Source organism: Melanerpes formicivorus, unplaced genomic scaffold (assembly GCF_026170545.1).
Source record: "Melanerpes formicivorus ecotype bairdi unplaced genomic scaffold, bMelFor1.0.p_v2 SCAF_13, whole genome shotgun sequence".
Taxonomy (NCBI): Eukaryota; Metazoa; Chordata; class Aves; order Piciformes; family Picidae; genus Melanerpes; species Melanerpes formicivorus.
The window spans coordinates 15,522,898-15,550,705 of NW_027142365.1; the positions used below are offsets into that span (position 1 = coordinate 15,522,898).

At 46.3% G+C, this 27,808-nt stretch overlaps 1 protein-coding gene across 2 annotated transcripts; it reads left to right on the forward strand.

The window, feature by feature from the left end:
* Positions 1–4,631: 4,631 nt before the first annotated feature.
* Positions 4,632–27,196, forward strand: PITRM1 (pitrilysin metallopeptidase 1). 2 transcript variants are annotated; one of them, XM_068146287.1, is made up of 27 exons: positions 4,632–4,719; positions 5,179–5,281; positions 5,934–6,040; positions 7,049–7,200; positions 7,622–7,736; positions 7,835–7,931; positions 8,693–8,853; positions 9,937–10,063; positions 10,289–10,377; positions 10,889–11,017; positions 12,107–12,220; positions 12,974–13,070; positions 13,223–13,357; positions 14,124–14,262; positions 15,322–15,438; positions 17,514–17,646; positions 18,324–18,444; positions 18,997–19,073; positions 19,823–19,988; positions 20,112–20,212; positions 20,560–20,680; positions 21,451–21,522; positions 22,772–22,884; positions 23,399–23,524; positions 24,861–25,006; positions 25,990–26,092; positions 26,754–27,196. In XM_068146287.1, exons 1-27 carry the CDS (start codon positions 4,673–4,675, stop codon positions 26,845–26,847), a joined length of 3,102 nt encoding a protein of 1,033 aa, XP_068002388.1. In that variant the 5' UTR covers positions 4,632–4,672; the 3' UTR covers positions 26,848–27,196. The 2 variants fall into 2 exon arrangements, with proteins under 2 accessions (XP_068002388.1, XP_068002389.1); XM_068146288.1 differs by lacking the exons at positions 4,632–4,719; positions 5,179–5,281; positions 5,934–6,040; positions 7,049–7,200; positions 7,622–7,736 and having other exon boundaries at positions 7,843–7,931; positions 8,697–8,853.
* The last annotated feature ends 612 nt before the right edge of the window (positions 27,197–27,808 follow it).

Here is a 27,808-nt window from a genome sequence, read left to right on the forward strand (position 1 = left end):
AGAAAAGAGAAAAGAGATGTTAGAGAGTCAGTGTGCTTATCTCAAGGTTGTTAGGTAAGATCCCTTCCAGCAAAGCAGCCAGGCAGCCAGAAGAGAAAGAAAGGAATGAAGTGGAATGTGAGATTGCTAGAATACATCCCACATATCTGACCAACGAAATTCATTTAGAATATCCTCTTGTTTTCCTTTTTACACCCAACTGTGGATTTGTTTACACGTCTTCACTCTTCTGCTCAAAAATCTGCAGTTAACTTTTAAAGGCATAGCCTGAAACTGTCACAAAGGTGCAGGCTCAGTCTGCGCTCTGTGCAAAGAGAAATGTTAAGATCCAAGCGTGCTTGGTAGGGGACAAGATAGAAAATACAGTTTCCAGCTGTAAAAAAGCATCTAGAGATTTTAACATGGCAAAATTTGAGCCTTTTGTCTGTGAAGATAAGAAAAGATGCACAGGACAAGTGGGAGGGACCAACTTCTGCCACAAAGGATAAGGAATGAAACTTCTTGTTAAACACAAAATAGTTCTAGTTGAATTTTTTTAAAGAAAGAACCTGTGCAATCACAGGACTCTTCAGCACCAATATTTAATTTAGATAAACTTGTAGGTGACTGAAAACAAAATTATTGAAGGAAAAGAATAGTTAGAATAGAATAGAATAGAATAGAACAGAACAGAATAGGCCTGACCAGGTTGGAAGAGACCTTCAAGATCATCGTGTCCAACCTATTATCCAACACCACCTAATCAATTATGGCTCTAAGTGGCTCAGTTGGTAGTGCATCAGACCCTTAATGGGAAGGTTGTGAGTTCAAAGCCTGCAGTGGGCAGTAGTGTCCTCCCTACTCTAGTCATGAGGTCTGGGGTGACAGGTTGGACTTGATGATCTTTGAGGTCCCTTCCAACCTTAGGAATACTGAATACTAAACTAAACCGTGGCACCAAGCACCCTATCAAGCATCCTTCTAAGCACATCCAATGATGGTGACTCCACCATCTCCCTGGGCAGCCCATTTCAATGGGCAATCTCTCTCTCTATGAAGAACTTCTTCCTAACATCCAGCCTAAACCTCCCCTGGTGCAGCTTGAGACTGTGTCCTCTTGTTCTGGCGCTGGTTGCCTGGGAGAAGCCCCCTCCTGTCTACAACCTCCCTTCAGGTAGTTGCAGAGAGCAATGTAAATGTATCTCTCTAATCAAACACTGAGGATTGAACTGTGCTCTCATTTTCACCAATGGAAAAGCTCCTTGAAGCAACTGAAGTTACGCAGAATCTGGCACTAATAATTGAAAGCAAGACCTAGTCATGGTAAATCAAATGTTTTTATGTGATTTATTAAGTTGGCCAAGAGAATTTTATACTTGTTATGCTTTCACATGGCAGTGAGGGTTTTCTGAATTATCCTTTTCTTAAGGTGCAAAAGTCTTGTTTGCAAAATTACAGATTCACAGACTGCATTGAGTTGGAAGGGACCCTCCAAGGTCATCTTGTCTATTTCCCCTTCAGTCATCAGGGACATCTCCAACTAGATCAGGCTGCCCAGGGCCACATCAAGTCTGATCTTGAATGTCTCTAGGGATGAGGCTTCAACCACATCCCTGGACAGCCTGTTCCAGTATTTTACTACTCTCATTGTAAAGAGTTCCTTCCTTATGCCTACCCAAATGTACATTCACAATGTAATGCTCTGCTCTTACATCACCAGAGCAGCAGCAATCTCACACAACAAGCAAATGAAGAAAAAATACTGTAACAGATCACTTTCTTTTCTGTTTCCCAGAAGAAAATCTCTGATGTTCAAAATACATCAAAGACAACAGCAGGAGAAACAAAACAACATTTTTAGGTTGTCTAAGGGACAGTATAAAAGATTTCCATTTTGTGATTAAACTTCAGTTTAGGAATGATGTTTGATGTATTCTGAAACTCTGCCCACTTAGATGGGTGAAGTTTGTGAAAAGCTGCCTGTCAAATGCTATGTCAGTGATATGAAAACAGTCAGCCAGTAACTCATCCTTCCAGTATAAACATCAGTAAAGAATAAATAAATCTCTGCAGCAGAATGCCAGCTCGATGGTCCATTAAGATGAATGTTATAAACCATGAAGCAAACGAAGTGTTGGTGGCAAGAAATTTGTAAAAACAGACAGTAGCTTATGGTCAAAGGAGGAAACTGGTAGTAAAACCAAGAATCACACAGAATCACAGAATACTAGGGGTTGGGATGGACCTCGAAAAATTATCCAGTCCAACCTCCCTGCTAGAGCAGGAGCACCCAGGACAGGTCACACAGGAACATATACAGGCAGGCTTGAAATGTCTCCAGAGAAGGAGACTCCACAACTTCTCTAGGCAGCCTGCTCCAGGCTCTGGCATCCACACAGGGGTAAAGTTTTCCATTCTGTTCCCATGGAAGCCACTCTCTTCCAGCTTGCACCCATGGCCCCTTGTCCTATCACTGGACATCCCTGAGCAGAGCCTGGGTCTGTCCTCCCCACACTGCCCTGCACACCTTTATTAATGGGAATGAGGGCGCCCCTCAGGCTCCTCTGCTCCAAGCGAAAAAGCCCCAGCTCTCTCAGCCTGTCCTCAGCAGGGAGGTGTTCCACTCTCTTCAGCATCTTTGTGGCTCTGCACTGGACTCTTTCAAAGAGTTCTCTGAGGTCCTTCCTGAACTGAGAGGCTGAAGTGGTGTGAGTTGAACCTAATCTCTAACAAATACAGGAAAAAAGGACAAAACCAACAAGAGGTGAAATGGTAGGAGGCCAGGAGGAAATTAGTATCATGAAAATAGGGAGCAAACAAACTGCACTCACTTGCATGCCGCATCCAAGCTTTACATCAAAGTTAATGGATCTTTTCACTAGCCTTAAAAAAGGATGAGAAAGATGCGTAATTAGGATAGATGGCAGGGTCTATAGGATACTGCACAACATCCAGACTTTAACTACAGCAAGCTATTGGCTTTTTAATTTAATTTAAAAATTAATGAAATGGGAAAATGACATAGAAAATACAGATGAGAAAAGCAGAGGAAATGAACGGCACCGAGTGCACAGGAGCCGTCCAGCTGGTGGGGAGATGGAGGCCAGGGCAGGGCGGGGAGGGGAGAAGGGCTTCAAAGGGCAATAAAATCCCCAACGTGAATGACCACAGGCATCAGTAGAAGGCAAACAACTGCATGCCAGACACTGAAGCGGAGGAAAAGGTCAGAGATAGCAAAGACCAAAATTCCCAGGATACTTTAAATTCCAACCGTCTCAGTTACCATCATAGCCACAGAACTAAAGATGAGCAGCATGGAATGTGCCAAACACCTGTTCTTTGCCCTGGTTTTGTTTGAAACCCCACACAGCCTCCTCTTGTGGCATCAGGCCTCTTACAGCCACACAGATAATCAGACCTTTACATTCAGAAACTAGGCACTTGTAATTCAGTGGCCACATGTCACAATTATTGGCTGTCTGGGAACCCGCCTGAACATGGGATGTGAAATCAGTTATCAGCTTTCCATCTATCTCAGTTGTGCCCAGTGACAGACAGCACAAGGGGCAATGGTGGAAGTTGAGGCATAAGAAGTTTCATGCAAATATGAGGAAATTCTTTTTCACTGTGAGGGTGACAGAGCACTGGAACAGGCTGCCCAGGGGGGTTGTGGAGTCTCTCTCTCTGGAGATACTCAGAACTCACCTGGATGTGTACTCTGGTGTAGGTGATCCTGCGCTGGCAGGGGGGCTGGACTAGATGATCTTTAGAGGTCCCTTCCAGCCCCTGAAATTCTTTGAGTCTGTGATTCTGTGATCTAGAAATCTTAGTAGTTTGGAAAAGGGAAGGAATAGCAGTGTAGGCATGGCCCAGCACTTTCCTGGCAGGTACAAGGACATCCTGTGCAGCTTCACTGAGCTCCCTGTTATGACACTGACTGGGAGAACATCTCTCCTGGTGCACCTAAACCCCGCAGCCCTTGCACAAAAGGCCTTGTGCAGCAGGTAAAGGCCCTGCAAACACAGGACCAAAAGTTTGCCTCAGTTTCCTAATCCTGCTTACTTTGCTCGTTTTCCTCACAGACTTTTTGCATTAAAATACTAAGATGCATTGTCAACACCTGGGCAAGGAGAGGTACTGCCCTTGGAACACTCGACTCAGAGGTCCACCAACCTTTACCACCCACACAGCCTTTGGTTATCCGGAGATCTTCCTGAACTGTCAAAGGCAATTCCAGGAGCTTTTCCCCACCGAGGTCAATCCCCCCAAAAAAACAAAACAAAACAAAACAAAACAAAACAAAACAAAACAAAACAAAACAAAACAAAACAAAACAACCCTAAACTTCCCCGGTTGTGTTCCTCCTCTACTACGCCTCGATGCCCCTCCGTCCCGCTTCGGGGCCCACCCTCCCCCACGCCTCTCCCCTACGCGGGTCAAGCACTCGCCGCCGCCAAACCGGCTCCCCGAGCTCTGCTGGAGGACTCGGGAGCAGCTGAGGACGACCGTACCAGCGTTCCGCTGCTACCGCGACCGCTACGGCGGGGGCGGGCCGGCGGCAACCCGGACGCAGCCTCCCGGGCGGGGCCTCCCGCCGCCGCCAATGCGGCCGGGACCAGGGCGCCTGCGCCGCCGGGGCTCTGTGGTGCGGTGCTGTGCGGCCCGGCCTGTCCCGCTGCCGAGGTGCTGAGACATGTGGAGCCGCTACCGGGCGGCGGCTGGGCTGCTGGGCCACGGCCGGTGAGGATCGGGGGCCAGTCGAAGGGAGCGGGTGGTGGGGCCCTGCCAGTCGTCCTTCCCCTGCCTTGCCCAGCCCCTCTGCTGTGCGCTCCCGTGGAACAGGCGGCCCTACCTTCGCTGTCCTGGGCCCCGCTGCGGGCCTGGGCGAGGTCCGTGCCGCATTTGGCTTCGTCCGTCTCGGCCGAAGGACGGGGAACGACGCAGCGTGTCCCTGGCAGAGTCCAGGAGGCCTGGTGCGGGCAGGCTGGGGGTGCCCGCGTCCCAAGGGCAGCGCCTCGGTGGAGGCCGGCGAGACCCAGGGGCTGGGCAGTTGTCTCTGGTCTGCCGTCGGCGCTGTCCCTCAGCGCGGGGCTGAGGGGTGATAGAGAGCTCCTTCGCTGCTGCCGCGGCGCCGCCGGGGCGAACCTCTTGGTTCCGATTGGGGGGCTGTCGGTTCTGACTGGGGGACTGTTGTTCCAGGTGTTTGAATGGCAGGTCGTGGAGGTGGAAGAGCCTCTCCGCTAGTGAAAGAGCGCTGCAGTACCGGGTGGGCGAGCAAATCCACGGGTTCACTGTGAAGCAGGTGAGCATCGCCTGGGTTACTCCGGTGCCTGTATAGATACCTGCCTTTGGCTGGAAAGACCTCACTGAGGCCAAGAGTCTGCGCACCAAGTATTTCTGTGGGTGCTCTGGGCTGTCAGTGGGGAAAAAAAAAGCTGCAGTAGTTACTTGTGGTTACCTCTCTGTGACCCAGTTCTCCGGGTGACACGCGTTTCTCCAGGGAGGTAACTCTTGTAGAGTAAATAACGTAGCTGGAAGTTTGTGCATCTGCTGTATGTGTGGAGCATTCAGTGTGACCCTCACTGGCTGCTGGCTGGTGAAATTGGTACAGCTGAAATCCTTGATTTTTCTTTTGCTGCCATAACTACTGGTGTTTCAGTGTGTGCCTTTTTGTTGTATTTCTAATCATATTCTTCTGGTATTAATATCTGTGCCAGGAGATTTCACTGCTTTGGTTGAAGTGTATTTAAATTGTTGGGTTTCTTTTAAACCTTGCCATTCACAGACTTAATCCACACACCCCCCAACTGAAACCTCAGGAACAAAGGATTTATTTAATACTGTGTATGGCAATATAAGATACAGGATCAATAAATGATCATTGCTCTATCATCTGTGATTTATTTGACCTGGTTACAGTCACACTCTAATGAAGATGTTTTCTTCTGATGCAGGTGACAGCTGTTCCTGAGCTCTTCCTGACTGCAGTGAAGCTTAGTCATGACACCACAGGAGCCAGGTATTTACATGTGGCTCGGGAGGACTCCAATAATCTGTTCAGGTAAGCCATTGATATATGTATGGCACATTTCATCTTAGTATCTCCTGGTGGTTCCTAAATTATAACCCAGCTTCATGATGCATTTTTCTGTGATAACAAAGGGTAGTAGCCCCTCCTTGGGATGCCTTTAGTTGTTCATGTTCAAACAGATGTCATATCTGTTCAGTACGCTGCTCAAAAGCAGGGTCAGCCCTTAATTCAGCTGCAGTTACTCAAATATGTTTCCAGGTGGGCCTCGGAAGCTTCCAAAGACAGAGATTATGAAGCTTCTTTGGGCAAGGCTCTAGGTGTCTGACCATGCATGTTCTTTAATGTCAGACTGGAGCCTCCCTTGCTTCAGTTTCTCAGCATTGTCTCATGTCTTCAATCATGCATATCTATGCAAAGAACCTGTCTTCATCATTAACCTCCTTGTAGATGTTAGAGGGCAGCTATTGAGTCCTCTTGTGCCTGGCCTTCTCCAGGCTAAAGGAGCTAAATTTTCTCAGCCCCTTTTTCCAGGGCATGTCTTCAGCCATCTTTATGGCTCTCCACTAAACTACTTTAAATTTATTATCACCTCTTTTCAATTAGTGAGCTGAAAGCTAGACTTTTGCTAAACTGCCTTGTAGTTGCAAGATGTAAACCACTTCCTTTTTCTATAAGCTTCCAGAAAGTGTTTTGTTTGGGTGTTTTTTGGTTCTTTTTTTATTTTGGTTGGTTGGTTGGGTTTTGTTTGTTTTGGTTTTGGGTTTTTTTTAAACCTTCTGGGTAAAAAAGAAATATGTTTAGTTATGTGCTGCAAGCTTCTGTACCGCCCCCAGAAATAGAAGTGCAGAGGTTGTAGACCCTCTGGGAGAGGTGGCTGAGCACTCAAGCATCTTCAGCACTCACAGACTCTGCCCTGCTGTCTGTCATGATAGTTCCTAGGCAGGGGTAATGTTGCCATAAATGACAGCTGCTGAGAGGAGGTGAGTGGACTTTTCATCACCCACAGCTGCATTCCTCTGGCTGCTCTCTGTCTTGCAGTATCCAATTCCGGACCACTCCGCTGGACAGCACCGGAGTCCCTCATATCCTCGAGCACACTGTGCTGTGTGGTTCCCAAAAGTATCCCTGCAGAGATCCCTTCTTCAAAATGTTAAACAGATCACTGTCCACTTTCATGAATGCATTCACAGGTGAGCCCAAAGGAAATGATACCGCTTGAAATGTGTGAGGGTTTATTGCAGCAGAGCTGCCTGCTCTCTTCAGTTTCCTTTCAGAGAGGGAAGTCTGAAGATTCTGAATGAGAGATGAAAAAAAAAGCTAAGCAGGCAAGGCAACAAAATCTACGTTGTTCATTTGGCAGTTCTGAAGTCCCAGTAGAAGTGGATCTTTATAGTATGCAACAAAGCATTTAATTACTTAAATAGATGGCAGGAGCAAAGTTTGGATGATAAAATAATAGCAGCATTAGACAGTATTCCTCTGGAAAAATGCCTGTTTACTGAGTGCCTTCACTTCTGGCTGTTACACAGAGGAGAGATTAAAAATAAATGGGGGCAAAATGCATCTCAGACTCGCTAAAATTCTGTTCTTCTAATGTTTCTTTATACACAGCTAGTGATTACACACTCTATCCATTTTCCACCCAAAACCCCAAGGATTTTCAGAATCTCCTGTCGGTCTACTTGGATGCAGCTTTCTTTCCATGTTTGCGGCAGCTGGATTTCTGGTAAGATGTGGGCAGCTTAAGGTATGCAAGCCTTAACTTAAGAAAAACTAACCCCAAACCTTCAGACTCCTCACATTTCCTGTTACTAACTTTTTCAGGCAAGAAGGTTGGAGGTTAGAACATGAGAACCCATCTGATCCTCAGACACCTCTGGTCTTCAAAGGAGTTGTTTTTAACGAAATGAAAGGGGCATTTGTAAGTTTTGTGACTGGTTTAAGGTCTTCTAGAGGGTGAAATGGCTTAAGCTGCAGGTTTATCAGTGGCATCATTGCAGCATTCCTCCTTAGTGAAATTTACATGGATAGTAACAGTAGCCTGTCAAAAGTTTGCTTACATGTCAAAAAAAGAGATCCTTTTTAATGGATTTTATTGTAGGATTTTCTTTTAAAGGGACATGATTAAATTGACCTGTGCTGTGAGGAGGGGCTGAGGGAGCTGGGCTTTTCAGCCTAGAGAAGAGAAGGCTTCTGGGGAGACCTTAGAGCTGCCTTCCAATACCTGAAGGGATCCTAGAGGAAGGCTGCAGAGGGACTTTTCATGAGGCTGTCTAAAGACAGGACAAGGGGGAATGGTTTGAAGCTGAGGGAGCGCAGGGTTAGACTGGATTTGAGGAAGAGGCTCTTCAGTATGAGGATGGTGAGACTCTGGAATAGGCTGCTCAGGGAGGTTGTGGCTTCCTCCTGCCTGGGAGTGTTGAAGGTCAGGTTGGATGGGGCCTTGATCAGCCAAGTCTAGTTGACCCTGTCCATGGTGGGCAGGTTGGAATAGATGATCTCTGAGGTCCCTTCCAACCTGAGCCATCCTATGATAGTGTAGTTTTATTAAAGTACAACAGACCAGTGCTGATGCGTGGAGCAGTTCTTGTGTAAGTTAGAGTTTGAGGTCTTTCTGAACAGCTGTTGTTTGTAAAATGTGTTTTGCTGACTTTTACTGAAAACTGGTGTTTTCCTCTGAAGACAGATAACCAGAGGTTATTCATGCAGCACCTGCAGAGTAAAATCCTTCCTGATCACACTTACGGTGTAATATCTGGTGGAGATCCATTATGTATTCCTGATCTTACATGGGAGCAGCTTAAAGAGTTCCATGCCACACATTATCATCCAAGCAATTCCAGGTACCTGAAGTTGTTGACTGACTCTGCATGATATAGCCTGTTAGCATTCTACTGGTATTTCTGAGAGGGGAAGAGCATCAATAAAAGTTTCCCTTCCCATGGCCAGCAGCTTAGACAACCTGTGCTCTGCAGCAGTGAGGGCAACATTGAAGCCAGGAAATTTGCTGTAGGAAGAGAGTGAAGGGTGAGTTGGAAGCAGGAAGGAGAGCTGGTGGATACTCTACAGTGTGTCTGCCTGCTTCATGATGAGCATTTATTGTGGGTTTTTTTGTTTACAGGTGTTTCACCTTGAACTGGTTGGAGTTAGGGGGAAATGAAGCACAATTATTTGGTGCCAATATTAGGGAGCATGCTACAAATAATCTAGATTAGACTAGGGGTCCTTTTGGAAATCAAAAGAAGTTATAAAAAGAAGCCACAAATGCATGGCTGTTCATTTGCTCCAGAGTCACACATTGCTGTGTCAGGTTCTAGGTAATGGGTATTCATTTGCTGAATGCTAGTTCTGATGGCACTAATAGAGTATTTGAGCCAAAAGTCCATTTGAAAGTGATATGTCAATTTGTGGTCAGTTGGTTAGTCTGATTCATTCACTTATGGAACATCAGCTTGTGTCCTTTGTTTTTTCTCATGATCCAAGGTATTCTGCTCTAGCTGTGTTTGAATTCTAATGTGGGATTAAGATTAGATACTTTGTGCTCATATTTAATCCATTGGAAGTCATCAATGCTTCTTGTAGTTATGGGAATGTGCTTGGTTGACTGACCTGCAAAACCCAGACAGGTCATCAGATTTAACACATTGTATGTGAGGAGCATAAGAAATTGCTGCAGCTAATCCAATTCTAGCTTGTTGTCGCCTCTAAAGCATAAACCAGAAGGTGAACAATGTGGGGATTTTACCAGGAGATCTGTGGGTTTTATGCAGACTGGTGGGACTTTAACCTAGGGGGCCTTAAAAGCATGCTCCTTTCTAGATGTACCTGACTGGAAAACACAGGGAATTCATAATTTGGTAAAAGCTGTCACTGTAAGTTTCTTGTCAAACCTGGTGGTAACTCCTCATTATTGATTTGAAATGCAGATTTTTCACCTATGGTAATTTCCCACTGGAGCAACATTTGAAGCAAATACACGAGGAAGCGTTGGTGAGGTTTGAAAGAATCGAATCAAACACTGACATCCCAAAACAGCAACTCTGGGAAAAGCCTGTAAGTAAAAAGAATAAAAAGATAAAATGATACAAACAAAAAGAAACTCTGCATCCAGGCTTGGAACTGGAGAAACTGCGTGTAGCAGGGTAATGGTTTAGGCCAGACAGATGGAATTATTTATTTGTTTGTTCAGCTGCTATGAAGATGCAAGCAGTCAATTTTTGTCTTGCAACCCTTTATCTGAGTTTAGTCTGCATCCAATGTATTTATTTTCCTTTACAGAGAGAACACAGCATAACATGTGGCTCAGACTCACTTGCTGCTGACCCTTCCAAGCAGACAACTGTCAGTGTTAGCTACTTGTTGACAGAGTAAGTATATCAAAATGAGATTCAGAATCAAAGGCTCAGTTTAGAAATCTAAGCAAGCTGCAGGCATATGCTGTGTCCCCCAGTACCTTTAGGGTAAACAGTGCCATGGGAAAGCTGGACAAATCCTGCTTTAGTAAATGAAAGTTTAATTGTTAAGCAGATTTTTTTGTCTTTAGCAGCTGTAAGGAAAAATCAACCATTGTCTTGCAGAGCTGCTCAATGGAAACATTGGCTTCCAGTCTTTTCAGCTTCTTGCCATGTGCAGGTCTTTATGACCTTACTACTAATTTTATCTACCCTTGTAGCCTAATTTAACTTGCTTTAATGCTAGCTATTACTCATGAAAGACACAGAACTCTCTTAGTTCCCTAAGGTGTGCTGCAGTGCTCATAGCAGACAATTATTTCTTCCCTGCTTCCTCTGTGTTGTTTCATAGGGGCAGTTCCTCTGAAATTAACTTGGTACTGCATGTTTGTAGGTTAATTTTTAAGTATTCATTTTTCTTTTTCAGCATTACAGACACTTTTGAAACATTCACACTAAGCCTGCTGTCTTCACTCTTGGTTGATGGGCCAAATTCTCCTTTTTACAAAGCCTTAATTGAGTCTGGGGTTGGTACAGATTTTTCTCCTGCTGTTGGGTAAGTGCTGCACTTTGTTTCAACACTATAGCAATATCACAGTATCACAGTATCACCAAGGTTGGAAGAGACCTCAAAGATCATCAAGTCCAACCTGTCATCACAGACCTCATGACTAGACCATGGCACCAAGTGCCACGTCCAATCCCCTCTTGAACACCTCCAGGGATGGTGACTCCACCACCTCCCTGGGCAGCACATTCCAATGACGAATGACTCTCTCGGTGAAGAACTTTCTCCTTACCCTGAGCCTAAACTTCCCCTGGCACAGCTTGAGACTGTGTCCTCTTGTTCTGGTGCTGGTTGCTAGAGAGAGGAGACTGACCCCTTCCTGGCTACACCCACCTTTCAGGTAGTTGTAGAAAGCAATAAGGTCTCCCCTGAGCCTTCTCTTCTCCAGGCTAAACAATCCTAGCTCCCTCGGCCTCTCCCTACAGGGCTGTGCTCAAGGCCTCTCCCCAGCCTTGTTGCCCTCCTCTGGAAACATTCAAGTGTCTCGATGTCCTTCCTAAACTGAGGGGCCCAGAACTGGACACAGTACTCAAGGTATGGCCTAACCAGTGCTGAGTACAGGGGCAGAATGCCTTCCCTGCTCCTGCTGGCCACACTATTGCTAATGCAGGCCAGGATGCCATTGGCCTTCTTGGCCACTTGGGCACACTGCTGGCTCATGTTTAAAAGTCCAAACCACTCACTACTAAGTTGGGAGAAGTCGTCTCTCATACTGGCAATTTATGCCACAATAACCTTATTTTAATAGTCAAACTTGCTAAGAGTTTCTCCTGATGAACTTTAAAGCATTCTAAGTGTGATTTTGAGCTTGTCAAAACAATTCACTAGAAGTTAAAGCTGTATTTTTTGAAGCAGTGAACAAGAAGAATGGGTAGATAAAAATATGGTCCAGCTGCAGTGCCCTGATTTAGCTGAGGTTTTCATCTTGGCTGTTCAGAGGAGTTTGCTAGCTCTTCTCTGCACTCTTACCTTTGCTTCTTTGGTGACAAGTGCTTTTCTTCCCCTTCTGCCTCCCCTGGCAAGTTTATTGCTTAAGTTCTGATACTTATCACTGAGACTAATATCTTTTCATTCTAGGTTTAATGGCTCAACAAGAGAAGCTTATTTCAGCGTGGGTCTACAGGGTATTGCTGAAAGAGACATTGATACTGTGAAAGAGATTATTTCTAGAACAGTGGATGAAGTTATTGTGTGAGTAGTACCTAATTTTCAAGAATCACAGAATGTCAGGGGTAGGAAGGGACCTCCAGAGATCATCCAGTCCACCCACTCTGCCAGAGCAGGATCACCTAGCACAGGTCACACAGGAACACATCCAGATGGGTTTTGAAAGTCTCCAGAAAAGGAGACTCCACAACTTCTCTGGGCAGCCTGCTCCAGGCATCTGTCATTTGAGGTGGAACCTCCTTTGTTCCAACTTGTACCTGTTGTTCCTTGTCCTATCACTGGGCACCACTGAAAAGAGCCTGGCACCTTCATCTTGACACCCATCCATCAGATACAGACATTGATAAGGTCCCCTCTCAGCCTTCTCTTCTCCAGACTAAACAACCCCAGGTCTCTCAGTTTTTCTTCCTAGCAGAGATGTTCACGTTCCTCAGTCATTCTTGTAGCTCTCTGTTTGGACTCCTCACATGCAACAAGTGAGAAAAGAGACAGAGCCCCACCTCACTCCAGCCTCCTTTGTGGTAGTTGTAAAGGGTGATGGGGTTTCCCTTTAGCCTCCTCTTCAACCCCAGTTCCCTTCAGCTTCTCCTTTAGTGATACTAGTTTTGCTAAATGACACATCCTAGAAAGTTGACTTCATACCAGTTTGAATGGAGTGTGGAAGCCATGATGTTGTGATGCTTGCTTTATCCATGGTGTAACTCCTTTCCATAACTTCACTCAAAATGATCAGTGTTAATGGATGTGGTCTCCTTCTCTCATCACCCCTTCCCAAAGGAAAGGATTTGAGGAAGATAGGATTGAAGCTCTACTTCACAAAATTGAAATCCAGATGAAGCATCAGTCTACAAGTTTTGGACTTGCCCTGACATCAGTAAGTTTGTTTGTGTGCTCCTCTGTGATGTGTTTTTAGGAGCAAAGAAATCTGATGCCTGTCTTTACAAACTGTGGGGTCTCAATAGGTGGCCACAGAGGTGGCTGTGCAGATGGATCATCTTGCTTACCCAACTACTCTTTCCCATTCAGTATATATCTTCCTGCTGGAATCAAGATGGAGATCCAGTGGAGCTGCTGAAGATTGCAGATAAAGTCTCCCGGTTCAGGCAGTGCCTTAAAGAAAATCCCACATTTCTGCAGGAAAAAGTTAAAACCTATTTTAAGGTAGGCAAACTGATGGGGAAAAAAATACCCTTCAGTATTAATTTTTAAATCACAGCCTTGTAATTAGAATTAAACAGAAGGCTTCACAACCATACTGCCTAATTTTAGGTGTAGAATGCCAGCAGCACTTCTGATTGAAACATGCTAATTTTAAATGCTTGAGGAATTTTGGTGCTGGAATTCCATAGTCTGATACAAACAAAGAGAAATCCAACAGCAGTTGTGACAGTTGCTTAATGCATGGAGCTCTCTGGGCTGCAAGACTGAGCTGGAACATTTTTGAGCAGGCTAAGGCAGGCATGTTTTGCATCATCATAGGGGATCTGAGTGCACTCAAGCTTGGGCAGGTTGAAGAAGGGATTTAATGAAACCCTCTTGCATTTAAGCAGATTCTCCATCTTAGAGCATTCTCCAGATAAAACTTGTGTCATGCTGCTTTACAGCCTTATGTACAGCTGTTGAATCTTGTTTTAATTAATGAGTAATGAGGAGTGCTGGCTGTAGGGAATCTGACTCTCTCTAAATCTAACAGAAAGTTGCTCGTGCTTGTTCTTGTGGTGAGCCGCCTCCGTTCCCCACCCTTGCATCACTCTGCTCAGGATGAAATGAAGAGTTCACATTGCCTGTTTGTGATGGTTTTGATAGTGTGTGAGCCCAGTGATGCACAGACTGTTTTTATCTGCTGCTGCAGCAATAATCTGAGGCAAAACAGGAGGAAGCTGCCCTCACAATGAAAAATGCCTTCTTTTGGGATATGTTTCTGCAGGACAACCCACACAGACTGACTCTGTCAATGAGTCCAGAGGAAGACTACCATGATAAACAAGCTAAAATGGAAGCAGAAAAGCTGGGAAAAAAGGTCAATGCTCTTTCTGAAGAAGAAAAATCCCAAATCTTTGAAAAAGGTTAAGATGCTTTGCTGTGTTTTTGAACTTCTTAAAATCACAGCCCTTTATCTTTTTTTCAGTGGTGTTCTGTGGAATATCTTAAGTTCTCATGCACTCTCCAGCATGGTTCTTTTGTTGGAAGTTTAAGTATTTGTGTCCCTGTGCAATGTAGTGTTTACACTCCAGTGTGTGATTGATATTATCTGTAAGCTTTTATGCCCAGAAATAGACTTCTCAATGTCTCTAGTAGGGCTGAAGTAAGGAAACTGTTTTAAACTACTGATTTAATTATTCTTTCCCACATTAACTTGCACTAGGTACAGGATGAATTCCAATATTTACTTTGAAGCTGTTTGCTTTTGAACATAGAGATCTGCTCCATGCCTCTATCAAACTTCTAGTTTGTAATGTTATTTCTTGCCTACTTTAAAAGTCAGCTTAAAAATAATGTGTTCACTGTACTCTGGACAATAACTTCAAGTTAGAAACCCTAGTCAGTCATCTAATTTTGTAAAACACAGTCACAGATACCCTCCAAAGAGTGATGTTCATCTTCTGAAGCTTTGATACTAACAGAGGATAGAGGAGCAGAAAATCAGATGAGACTTTCTACTTAAGAAGATAAATTGGTGAAGTACTTTGGGGTGACCAACCAGAATCTGAAAGGCTGAAATGTAAAATGAAACAACAGTTTAGCTGCATCAGTGCAAGAGCTGGGTTCTTACCTTCCAGCTAGTAAGAGCTAGCTTCTAATCTGCAAGTTCTGGGTTGGTGTTTGCAGAGGTGGGTGACAGGACAGGCTGGCAGATACCACTTCTTCAGGGTTTAAATTGCATGCTACTGTAAACAGGATGTGAAGAGGAGTTGGAAAGAGAATTTAGAACTGTGGAGTGTTCTGTTTGCTGTTGCAAGGTGAGAACCTGCAGAATTTCTGTGATGTCTGAATGAGCTGTAGACAGAAAATTCCAAACCTCAAACTCCTGTGTTTTTCTGCTCTCTGCATCAGCTCAGTGGGTTTTTATAGCACTTTTGCTAAAAGCTGACAATGACAAGCTGGTGTTCTGCTCTCCTTGCAAGGTCTGGAATTAATTGCTTTTCAAAGCAAGCCTGATGACACCTCTTGTCTTCCGCTTCTAAAAGTGACCGACATCGAGCCCAGAATCCCATTCACAGTGCTGGAGACAAGGCTCACAGGTTGGTGTAATGACAATTTCATCCTCAAAGGACTCAGGGTACTGTTGGCTTGTTACCCTGCTGTTTGCCCAGATGTTTGCTTTGCAAAGAGGAAAACAGAGCAACATTTCCTCTCTGTTTGCTGTCCCCAGTTATGGTCCTTTTTCTCTAGTCCACCAGCTCTGCAGCAGGCAGCATGCAGTGGCTCTGCAGGTGCTTCTGGCTGTCGCCTCTGAGGGGCAGCATGGGGCTGTTCTCAGCTCCAATCAGCCACTCGCCCTTCACTGAGCCACAGAATGTTAGGGGTTGGAAGGGACCTCAAAAGTTCATCCAGTCCAACCCTCCTGCTAGAGGATCACCCAGGGCAGGTCACACAGGAACACATCCAGGCAGGTTTTGAATGTCTCCGGAGAAGGAAGCTCTGCAACCTCTGTGGGCAGCCTGCTTCAGGGCTCCAGCACCCCCAGTGAGAAAATTTTCCCTTCTGTTCCCATGGCACCTCCTCTGCTCCAGCTTGCACCCATTGCCCCTTGTCCTCTCACTGGACATCACTGAGCAGAGCCTGGCTCTGTCCTCCCCACACAGCCCTTCACATCTTTATCAATGTGAATGAGGTCACCCCTCAGCCTCCTCTGCTTCAAGCTAAAGAGCCGCAGCTCCCTCAGCCTGCCCTCAGCAGGGAGATGTTCTACTGCCTTCAGCAGTCCCAGTCCAGGCTGTAGTGCTGCTGATGTGATCTCCTTGCTGCCTGCCCTGCCCCCAGGCAGTGCACTCCTCTGCTCTTGAGCAATCTCACCACTTTTCCAGGGCAGGTACATTGTGCAGCAAGCCTTCCTTACTGCTCTCTCTCCCTGCTCATTTTTTACAGAATATGATGTGCAGGAGCCATGGGGGAGAAAAAAAAACAATTAAAAATTAGTATTGTTCCTAACTCCAGTGCAAGTTTCTGCCTGCTTTGCTGGTGGCTGCCCCGTGGGTTGATAGGAAACGAGAAGTTAGGTCTCAGTTTTGTTAGAGTTCTGTCAAAATCTTGCAGGTAATCCTACTCTCTCTTATATTTCTAACTGTGAAAGTCACCAGCAGGTGTCAAGTACTTCATCATTTTGATGCTGAAATGACCTGGTTTTGTGAAAATTCTGATGTGTTTGCTCTAATGCTCTAGGTCAGTTCATAGTTTCATAGTTTCATAGTTTCATTCAGGGTTGGAAGGGACCACAAGGATCATCTAGTTCCAACCCCCCTGCCATGGGCAGGGACACCCCACACTAGATCAGGCTGGACAGAGCCTCATCCAGCCTGCTCTTAAACACCCCCAGGGACGGGGCCTCGACCACCTCCCTGGACAACCCATTCCAGGGTTTCACCACTCTCATGGTGAAGAACCTCCTCCTCACATCTAGCCTGAATCTCCCCACCTCCAGCTTCATTCCATTCCCCCTAGTCCTACCACTACCTGATATCCTGAGAAGTCCTTCCCCAGCCTTCCTGTAGGCCCCCTTCAGATACTGGAAGGCGACAATTAGGTCTCCTCGGAGCCTTCTCTTCTGCAGACTGTACAGCCTCATAGAACAGAATCCTAGAATGGTTTGGATTGGAAGGGAATTCAAACCATATCTAATCCAACCCCCTACAGTCCTCAGGGACATCCTCCACTAGATCAGGTTGCTCAGAGCCTTGTTGAGGCTGACCTTGAATATCTTCAGGGATGGGGCCTCAACTTACTTCCCTTGGCAACTTGTTCCAGCACCCTTTTGAGGAGATGGAGGCAAAGAATAAGGGAGGAAAAACTTCTTGACTTGTTCAGAAATAAAAACTACCATTCATTTATCTGAATGTGAGCTCTGTCAACAGTATCTCTTCAGATTGTCCAGGTGTATTGTCCTTGCCTTGAAGAGAAACAACCAAACCCCCTGAGCCCAGCCTCCCTGCAGTGTGCAAAGTTTAAACGAGAAGTGGCACTGAAGCGCTAACAGGGAGTAACTCTGAACGGGAAGAGCTTGTAAGAAATTGTTTTGCTTTTGTGTTTGTAGCAGGAAGTTGTTGGTTATTCTTTGCTTTTGGGTTTTTTTTGTTGTGGTTTTTTTTCCACTTCTTAGCTGATGATGTTCCTGTCCAGTACTGTGCTCAGCCAACCAATGGGGTGGTTTATTTCCGAGCCGTTTCCAGCCTGAACACGCTTCCTGAGGAGCTCAAACCATACGTGCCGCTCTTCTGCAACGTCATTACCAAGTGAGAGGTTTGCTTCTTGCATAGTACAGCATTACTGAATGAACATTGCTCTTAGTGGTCTTCAGCATCTCTTGTTGCAGAAGAGAAATGCTGCTAAGTTTATGTTCTGCACAAGCAATGGCCTTCCCTCTTCCCCATGTAGTTGCCAACTCCTTTTCCCTTCTCAGGTGGCCTCCGCGTTGCCTCGTTCCCCGGCCCCATCACAGGCAGTCTCTGAGCAGACTGCAAAGTTCATATAAATGAAAAGCAGCCCAGCAGAAATGAAACTTTTCACTTGGATAGATTTTTGGTCTGGTTTCACTGTGTGGTCACAGAAATGCTGAGCCCATTTCAGGGCAAGGAGTGGCACAGAGCAGAACAAATGGCCTGAGCTGGGAGGAATCAATTCTTTTTGTTGGTGAGAACTGCTTAGGTTATGCTCATTAATGCAGTTCCACACAGATGATGGTAGCAAGGCTGGGCATAAAACATACTCTTTAATACACCATTTGAAGGAACAGGAAGCTCTCAGTGAAAGGTTTGGTGTGCAGCTTTTATAAGGTGTGAAGTATTTGTTTGCTCTATAATGCCTCGAGCTGTCCAGTTGCTACCTTAGTATTGGCTTCAACAGTCCACTTTGCAAAGCCTGCTTTTGGTATACACTGGAAAGGGTGATGAGCCTGTCTTGTCTTTCACAGGATGGGATGTGGAGCCCTTGATTACAGGGAACAAGCCCAGAAAATAGAACTAAAAACAGGTGGGATGTATGTCAGCCCACACATCATTCCAGATGATTCCCACCTGGATGTGTACGAACAGGTAAATCCATCACAAGCTTCAGAAGCACGTTATGCTTGCAGCAGCAGCTCTGCAGGCCAGGGGCAGGCAAGGCTTCCAGGCAGAGGGGCAGCTGATGTGCATTGAAAACTTGCAGCTGGGCTTGTTCAGCCTGCAGGAGACTCTGGGGAAACCCAAGAACTGCCTTACAGTACCTGAAAAGATCCTACAGGAAGGCTGGAGAGGGATGGTTGCATGAGGCCATGTTGGATGAGTCCTTGAGTGACCTCATCTAGTGGGAGGTGTCACTGCCTATGGCTAGGGAGGGTGGAACTAGATGATCTTTAAGGTCCCTTCCAACCCAACCCATTCTGTGAATCTATGGCTTGCCAGGCTTGCTTTGTGTGAAGAAAATCACATTTCATGTCTGCTCTGACTGGAGTAGCACAGCCTGCATTAAAGTGGGTTTGTGATAGCTTTGGCTTGGCATCAGTGCATCTCTTTCATAAGCAGTAGTTGTGCATTTCCAAGCCATTGCTTTGGCTGCCTTTTGTGAAAGGGGTCTTTGTGTTTTGTTTTGTTTTTTTTCTTCAGGGTGTGCTCTTTTCATCTCTGTGCTTGGATAGAAATCTGCCAGACATGATGCATTTGTGGAGTGAAATATTTAACAAGTACAGTACATCGAGTTCCTTTCTATTTTTGCATGTGTTTGGGGTTTTCACTTTCCTTCTCTTCTTCGTAGAGACCCTACTTTGGGATTGCTTTTCATAGCTGTGACTTTAGAGGCTCTCAGTTCCTAATCGTTCCATCATTTGCATGGCTGTAGAGTGGATAAAGTGGAGAACTAACAGTTTAAAAGCTCTTTGTTGAACTTGGCTGTCCCCATCATAAGAAGGACCTAGAGCTGTTGAAGTGAGTCCAGAGGAGGGCCACAAAGATGATCCAAGGGCTGGAGCACCTCTTCTATGAGGATAGGCTAAGGGAGCTGGGGCTGTTCAGCCTGGAGAAGAGGAGACTCTGGGGGACCTTAGAGCTGCCTTCCAATAGCTGAAGGCATCCTCCAGGAAGGCTGCAGAGGGACTTTTCATGAGGGTGTCTAAATACAGGACAAGGGGGAATGGTTTGAAGCTGAGGGAGAGCAGGGTTAGACTGGATCTGAGGAAGAAGTTCTTGAGTAGGAGGGTCGTGAGACTCTGGAATAGGCTGCCCAGGGAGGTTGTGGCTACCTCCTGCTTGGGGGTGTTGAAGGCCAAGTTGGATGTGGTCTTGAGCAGCTGAGTCCAGTTGAGAGGCATCCCGGCCCATGGTGGGGAGGTTGGATGATCTCTGAGCCATTCCAGTGTTACTTTAATGCAGTATTACGAATTCCATTGCTGTGCTTTCACTTGGGACCTAAAGACCTGCTCCTGCTCTTCTCCAGCCCCCGATTTGAGGAGGAAGAACATTTCAGAGTGCTGGTTAAGACGAGCGCTCAGGAGCTGTCCAATGGGGTTCCAGACTCTGGGCATTTGTACGCCTCTATCAGAGCCAGCAAAAACCTGACACCCTCTGGGGAGCTGGAAGAAATGTTTGGTGGCATGGATCAGGTGAGAAATGAATGGCATCCTTCAGTGAGGCCCAGTTCCTCAAGATTGGAATTGCATTGCTTGCCTTTGCTAATTCTTTCTCTTGGCTCAGTCTCTATTCTTTCTGCCTCCCTTCCCCTCCAGGTGAAGCTGATGAAGAGAATAGCAGAAATGGCTGATATGAAACCAGTCCTCCGCAAACTGCCCCGCATTAAGAAGTATTTGCTGAACAGTGACAACATCAGGTGAGCTCCAGCTGAAAGACAAGGAGCATTTGGGCTAAAGAGATACCATGGGCTATGAATCTGCATTTCTGAGAGTACTGGGGTTGTGTCAAATGGGAGGTCATAGACTCCTCGAGTGGCTCAGGTTGGAGGGAACCTCAGAGATCATCTCCTCAAAGCTCCCCACCGTCTGGAGGGGCAGGGACACCTCTCAGCTAGACTGATGATTTACTAGAAAATGCTTTGCACCACAAAGCAGTGCTGTGCACCCCAAAGCAGTGCTGTGCACCCCAAAGCAGTGCTGCCAATCACAGAAGGCTATCTGAAAAGACAAAAAGTTACTGCAACTCAGTATATGTTTTTAACAGGTGTTCAGTGAATGCAGCACCTCAGCAAATATCAGAGGCATCTAAAGAAGTAGAGAAGTTTATAAAGGGCATAGCTAGAAGTAAGAAAGAGAGAAAACCTGTTCGTCCCCATGTGATTGAGGTAAGAGATGAGTTCAGTCGTGGCTGGGGCATCAGGCACAGTCACTTGGATCATGTGTAAAGGCCATTGTGTCAGGGCATGGTTTTAAACTCAGGTCCTGTGTCCACACAAAGATAGCTTTGCAGGAGCCAGCTCTGTGATCAGCTGCTGTGTGTTTTGCCACAGAGGCTGCCTTCAGCACAAGAAAGCAGACAGTGATGATGCTCTGGATCAGCTGCCAGGCCTCCCCCTGGCCTCGCTGCTTTTGCCTGGGATGTGGAAAAAGAAATTCTTTCTTTCTCTGTTGCATACAATGAGAATTTCTTCTTTAGCTGAGCTTTACTGAAATGTTGGCCAAAAGGAAATAGGGCATGACATGCAGCTCCACAGCTTTTAGGAATGTGTTTTGTCATCTGGGTGCTCAGGACATTTGGCACAAATTGTGCTTGATTCAATGAAATGGACAAAGGATCTGCTCTGTCAATATGCAGATCAGTCTTCATTTTTGATGAGACTGCAAGAAGCTCCCAGTTCCCTACCCATGATGTTAGTCTGAAGCTTACTGGGGCTCATTTAATCCCTATTTTGGTGTCTTTCAGTGCCAGTCTTCTCCTGGAAGAAAATGCATTTGGCATTTGCTTAGAATTTCAAGTATAAAGAAGTAATTGAGTAGCTTGCTTATGTTTGTGAAGACACAGTCTGGGAACAGTTTGAAGGGGTTTGAGGCCACAGGTTGCATTTGTAGTGTCCTTGCCACAAATTGTTAACTGGAGGGCTTGGGTCTCTTGTAGAAATCTTCAGAAGCCAGACCTGTGGGAAGTGAAATGCTTCCTGATTTGCAGATCACAAGGAAACTAGTTAATGTAAGTACATAACTGGTTGGGGATACTGGTGTTCCCGGGCGCTAGCTGGTACTAATGGTCCATCTCCAGCTCTTACAGATTCCTTTACTACTTAGGAGCACAGCACTGAACATAATGTGCCCTTCAATTCTACCCTCTGACTGGATTGTTCCCTTGAACTAGCCACCAAACTTCTTGATCCCTCTGTGTCATCCCGTTTGTCACCTTCCCTTTGGTTCTGGGCAGCTGTGTCCACAAATGCAGGCAAACGCTCTCTTGTGCTGCCTCCTGGGAGTGAGGCTTATTTGGGTTTTAACTTGGGTTTCCTTCAGAACCAGGCTCATGTGCTGTCACTTCCAGTTTGTCCATTCCTTCCTTTTCACTCCTCCCTAAATGATTCTGAATTGGAGTGACACCTGGCACTAGAGCATCAGTGACAATGAAGTAAAAATGAAAACCTGTATTTGGAAAACCACCTGGCACACCCTGAGCTTTCCTTTGAGAGGAAGGCAGGGAGAGTTCAGCCCATAGGTTTGCTTGCTGATTAGTGATGTGGATGCTGCTGTGCTTGGCCCATCAGCTGGAGCTATGTGAAGGGCTGGGGAATTGGTCTCTGCAGTTACCAGAAGCTTGGGAGTATTGAAATGTAGCCATAAAAGCTCCTGGGGGTGCTTGAGGAAGTGCACAAGCAGGTGCACGCATGAGAGAGGTGAAGCAGCAGGTGCTGCAGGGGCCTGGGGACATGAAGAGTTCTGAGGTGGGGTTGTAGGGAAGAAGAGAGTTTATTGCAAGGGGATGTCTGAGCTGATGCACATAGCTGCTGCTGTTCATGACTAGTTTGCATCTCTTGGTGGGTTTTGGTTTCTGTGTATCTGCAATGGAGTAGATGGATTGAAACGTGGTGTGGTGACCATGGACTTGTGAGGCCACGTAAGGGGGAGAGTTGTGGAGAGTTGTTTCAATCCAAGTAACACCATAGCAAGTCTTTGGTACTAATACAGCTTCTGCACAACTGAGAAGCTGCTGTGCAAGGATAGGGAGCTGATGTCCAGTGTCTGTTCTTTAGCTTGCTGGATTCTGTGTGCTGGATTGGTGATAGGGGCAAGAGTGAAGTGTCCCTGGCTGCAGTGTAGGTCAAGCAGAGCTTTAGCATTTGTTTGTCTGTACGCTTGGCAGAATTTCATAGTTCTCAAAGAAGCCAGAGCTCTCCAGTGGGTAAATTGTCTCACCTCTGCTAACTGTGACCATAATGCATTCATTTTTCTCTTAGGATCCTACTTTCAAGCCATGCCCAATGAAGACCCATTTTGTCCTTCCCTTCCCAGTGAACTACGTTGGGGAGTGCGTTCGAACAGTTCCCTACACGGCTGCAGACTATGCAAGGTGGGAAGCAGAGCCAGCAGGGAGCTTTTGCATGTGCTGCATAGCAGAAAACCGAATGAGAAGTGTTGGGCTGAGCACAGAAAGTGGAATGTTGGTAGAGAATGCTTTGCAGTGCAGCTGTCACAAAATCCTTATGGAGTAATTGTGTGTGGCTAGGGACCTGTTTTAATAAAGGCTGAGATCAGGTAAGCAGGGGCTGCTGTCTCCTAACTTCCAGATGAAACAGCCCTGCCTGCTTGGATGCCTCTGACAATGTTACTGCATGTAACAAAGCTTGGCAGTCTGCTCTCACATTGCATTAGAGTGAAAGAAAGGGAAATAGTCAGGGAATGTTCCAAGGCAGTGCCATTTTGCCAGTGCTGCCTCATCACTCAGCTTTTAGTCAATACTGAGTACTGCTCTTGTTGTAGATTACAAGAGACAGTGCATTGCAAATGGGCAAACTTCAGAGGAAGTTGAGGCTCTTGCTATTGTCCATTTCCCATCTTTGCTGTTGGTGTTTCTCTCATTGCAGCCTTCGAGTTCTTGCACGGCTGATGACAGCTAAATTCCTGCACAGAGAAATCAGGGAGAAAGGAGGAGCTTATGGTGGAGGTGCTAAACTGAGCCACAATGGCATCTTCACTTTCTACTCCTACAGGTGGGTTGGTTTGTTCCCTGCCTGAGAGGTGACCACTTGCATGTGCCTTGGTTTAGCTGGAGCTCTCTTTCAAGATGAAGTGAAAGAAAGATGAAATAACCAGGAAGTGATTCAGGGCTGCTGATGTAAAGATTAATTGCTGAATGAATATCATGAACCCTTCCTCACTTTCTCTATCCTTGAGAAAGCCTCTGTTATCTCTGCTTGTTGTGACTCTGCACTTAAATCTTAGTACCAGAGTTCAGTAAAACTGCCTGCCTCTTGTTTTTTACTGGGCTGCAAAGCCCTGAGAATTCAAGCCTACTCTAAATTTGAGACTAGGAAGAAGAATGATGCTGCTCCCCGAGGTCCTGAGCTTGGACATGTGCAGCTTCCTTAGGTGATTGCCTGGAGTTGTCAGAGGTTTAGCAGAAAGCATTGCTGCTGATGAGCTAGAAGGGCTTTCTCATTTTGTTTTCCTCATTTTGTGCCAATCCAGAACCTTGCACTGGTCTTGCCAAAGCATTTTGAATTCATTTGAATTGGAGGTGTTAATGATTAGATATAATCCTTGCTGAAAGTGTCCTGTGGGTAGAATCCTAGAATGGCTCAGGATGGAAGGGACCTCAGAGATCCTCTACTCCCAACTTCTCTGCCATGGGCAGGAACACTTCTCAACTAGACTTGGCTGCTCAAGGCCTCATCCAACCTAGCCTTCAACACCCCAGGGAGGCAGCCACAGCCTTCCTGGGCAGCCTATTCCAGAATCTCACCACCGGCATGCTGAAGAACTACTTCTGACTCAGATGCAGGACCCCGCACGTTGACTTGTTGGAGTCTTGGCTGACATCGTTTTCCTAGAGCAGCAGCAGACTAGCAGAGTGCTTGTTGGGGATTCCCAGCTACAATTTGGGCAGCCTTGCCTTGATTCATAGAGAATGGAGCTTCAACATGGTAGGACTTGTCCTGGTTAGCAGGTCAGTAGTTGTTAACCTGTTACAGAGAGCAAAGCCAGGTGTAGCAGAAGACCAGCTTGGTGGAGATACAGCAGATCAGTAACACTGCTGCTGTACTCCTGGCAGTGATGCTTGCTAAGCCCTCGCAGCAAACACTGCTGGGTTACCATCTCCTAGCTCCAGTTCTCTGCATGCTCTCTTGCAACTGCTTCTAGGCAACTGAACCTTCTTTGTCACAGAAAAAAGGAAGTTTATCTTTTGGTTTAATCTTCACCTCTGTATGTTTGTGTGGTGCATAGTAAACTGTGAGTGATGTGACAACAGAGCAGCTGCAGGCTTTCATTTTGTAAGGGTGAAGTAATTAATTGTATTAATTAGACTCTCATTTTTTCTCTTCCAAGAGACCCAAACTCATTAACCACCTTGAAAACCTTTGAAAGAGCAGTGGAATGGGCCAGACGTGGAGAATTCACCCAACAAGACATCGATGAAGCCAAGCTAGCAGTTTTTGCTGCTGTAGATGCACCAATAGCTCCTTCAGATAAAGGTCTGTTCTCTGCAGCCTCAGAGCTGTCACTATATTTATTTATTTATGTCCTAACTGTAAAGGGAAGAAAATGCTTAGTTTGCTCAACTGCATCACCTGGTACAATTTGTACTTGGCAGAGGTAAGACAGCTTCAACCAAGCACTCAAGTCCTGGTGCTGCCTTTTAAGAACCACCACTACTGCAGTTTTCACACTCAAAGTGCTCCCTGATGTCAGGTGAATACAGCTAGGAGGTGGAGGTGGATTAAAGAAACAATTCCAGGCTTGAAGGGACATTCAGTGCAAGCAAATAAAAAGTTTGGTCTCCTGATTCAAAAAAAAGGAGACTCCACAACCTCTCTGGGCAGCCTGCTCCAGGGCTCTGGCACCCTCACAGGGAAAAAGTTTTCCTTTCTGTTCCCATGGCATCTCTTCTGCTCCAGCTTGCACCCAGTGCCCCTTGTGCTGTCATTGGACATCCCTGAGCAGAGTCTGTCTCCATCCTTCTCACACTGCCCTGCACATCTTTATTAACATGAATGAGATCACCCCTCAGGCTCCTCTGATCCAAGCTCATGAGCCCCAGCTCCCTCAGCCTGTCCTCCCAGGGAGATGTTCCACTGCCTTCAGCTTTGTGGCTCTGATAGCCTCTCTCAAGAAGTTCCCTGAGGTCCTTCTTGACCTGAGGGGCCCACTATTCCAGATGGGGCCTCACCAGGACAGAGTAGAGGGGAAGGAGAACCTCTCTGGACCCACTCACCACAGCTCTTCTCACCCACCCCAGGATGCTACTGGCCTCCTTGGCCACTTGTCAGAACAGGACATGAAGTATCCTTTTTCCTGAAGAGGAAACTCTCTACCTCAGAACATGACTCCCTAGTTCTGACCTTGGGTGTTGTCTCAGAACAGTGGTCTCCATTCCTCCTTTCTAGCATTCACTCATGCCTTTAGCTGTAGCTGAGATCCCAGGGCACCAACAGGGCTGTGGTTTTGTCTTCACTAGGAATGGATCATTTCTTGTATGGGATTTCAGACGCCATGAAGCAGACACACCGAGAACAACTCTTTGCAGTCAGCAGTGATAACCTGATTGATGCAGCAAACAAGTAAGTCTGTGCTGCACTTAGGAGAATGCGAACAGAAACCTCATCTGAAGAAGGGTAGTTTGCAGAAGCTGTTGTAATGTTCTTGGATTTCTTCTCTTGCCCTTTGGTGACACTTTTCAGTTTGCTTTAGTAACCTAGCAGGAGAGATGTTAATGATGGCCTGCTGGCTGCATTCCAGCAGCTGGAACTTTACTTCCTCCTGTGTTCTGAATTTTTGGTAGATTGACAGGCAGATGTGGCTCAGTTGGTAGTGCATAAGACTCTTAATGGGAAGGTCGTGAATTCAAGCCTGCAGTGGGCAGTAGTGGCCTCCCTACTCTAGTCATGAGGTCTGTGGTGAGAGGTTGGACTCGATGATCTTTGAGGTCTCTTCCAACCTTAGTGATACTGATACTGATACTTTTGAAGAGTCTAGAAAGTGGCTGGAGAGAGCACACTCAGCCATGCACCTGTTGGCTGGAGGAGCTGGTTCTTCTGGCCCAAAGGATTCCACTCCTGAATAATGCAAGGTTAAGGAGCTAGACAGGCTGGTTAGCCTTTGGAGACTATCCTGTTGTGATGAGTGGGGAACAAACCCCACTGAGAAACTCTTTCCTGAGAGACTATCTTTAACTTACCTAACTGCATGCAGCAGCTTCTCACTTCTGGTCTTTCCTTGCAGGTATCTGGCAGTTGGGAAGAGCACTCGTGGGCAAGCTGTGCTTGGCCCAGAAAATGCAGATCTCACCAAAGATCCCTCCTGGGTCAAGCGATGAATTGCTGCTGCCCATCCAAGCCAATCTGTGTGACTATCATGAGGGGTTTGTAGTAACTTTTAACACTGCTGTGGTGCAACTTCAGTCTTCCTTGCTGCTTTTAACAGTGTCCAACAGACCAGTTGAAAGCTGTCCTGGTGAGACCTATTGTGCAAGATGTTCCATCTAGCCCTACTTGAGCTCTGTATGGCAAAGACTGATGCTAACACTTTCCTGAAGCCTGACTCCCCCCCACATAATGAATAGAGCATAAAGTAAATATTTTTGTATATGCAGAACTCCAGAGTTTTACATGGTGTGTTTGAAGGGGCTGCTCTTGAATGTATAAAGAGCTTTTCTCCTACTGACACATTTCTCTTTGGTGTAATGATTGCAGCTTCCTTTGCTTAAGACTGACAGCTAGAGGGACTCTGTGCTGTGGTGAACTGCAGTGGTCAAACCACTGATCAACAGCTGTTGTGTTCAACTGGGCCTTTGCACAGAGCCAGACTGCCTGTATGTGGGGTGAGAGCAGCCCTGAGGAGAAAGCCTTGGGGGTGCTGGTTGCTGAGAAGCTCCCCGAGCCAGCACTGCCCTCATGCAGCCCAGAAGGTAGCCATGTGCTGGGCTGCAGCTAGAGGAGAGGGGATTCTGCTCCTGGACTCTGCTCTGCTGAGACCTTGCCTCCAATACTGCCTCCAGTTCAGCTGGCCCCAGCGTAAGGAGGACACAGAGCTGTTGGAGTGAATCCAGAGGAGGCCACAAAGATGATCCAAGGGCTGGAGCACCTCTGCTCTGAGGCTAGACTGAGGGAACAGGGGTTGTTGCCCCTGGCAAGACAGCTCCAGAGGAACCTCAGTTGCCTTCTCATAGCTCTCAACAGCTGCCTGAAAAGAGGCTGGAGTGGGGCTGGGGTTGGTCTCTTCTAAGCAAGCAGCAATAGGAGGTGAGCAAGAGCAGAAGTTGTTGGGTGGTTTAGGTT

Bases quoted from the DNA above. Each gene is read 5' to 3' on its own strand.
- PITRM1 (XM_068146287.1), top strand. From the start codon at position 4,673: ATGTGGAGCCGCTACCGGGCGGCGGCTGGGCTGCTGGGCCACGGCCG. The intron at 19,989-20,111 runs GTGAGAAATGAA...CTTCCCCTCCAG, and splicing joins TGTTTGGTGGCATGGATCAG to GTGAAGCTGATGAAGAGAAT. The intron at 25,007-25,989 runs GTCTGTTCTCTG...TGTCTTCACTAG, and splicing joins AATAGCTCCTTCAGATAAAG to GAATGGATCATTTCTTGTAT.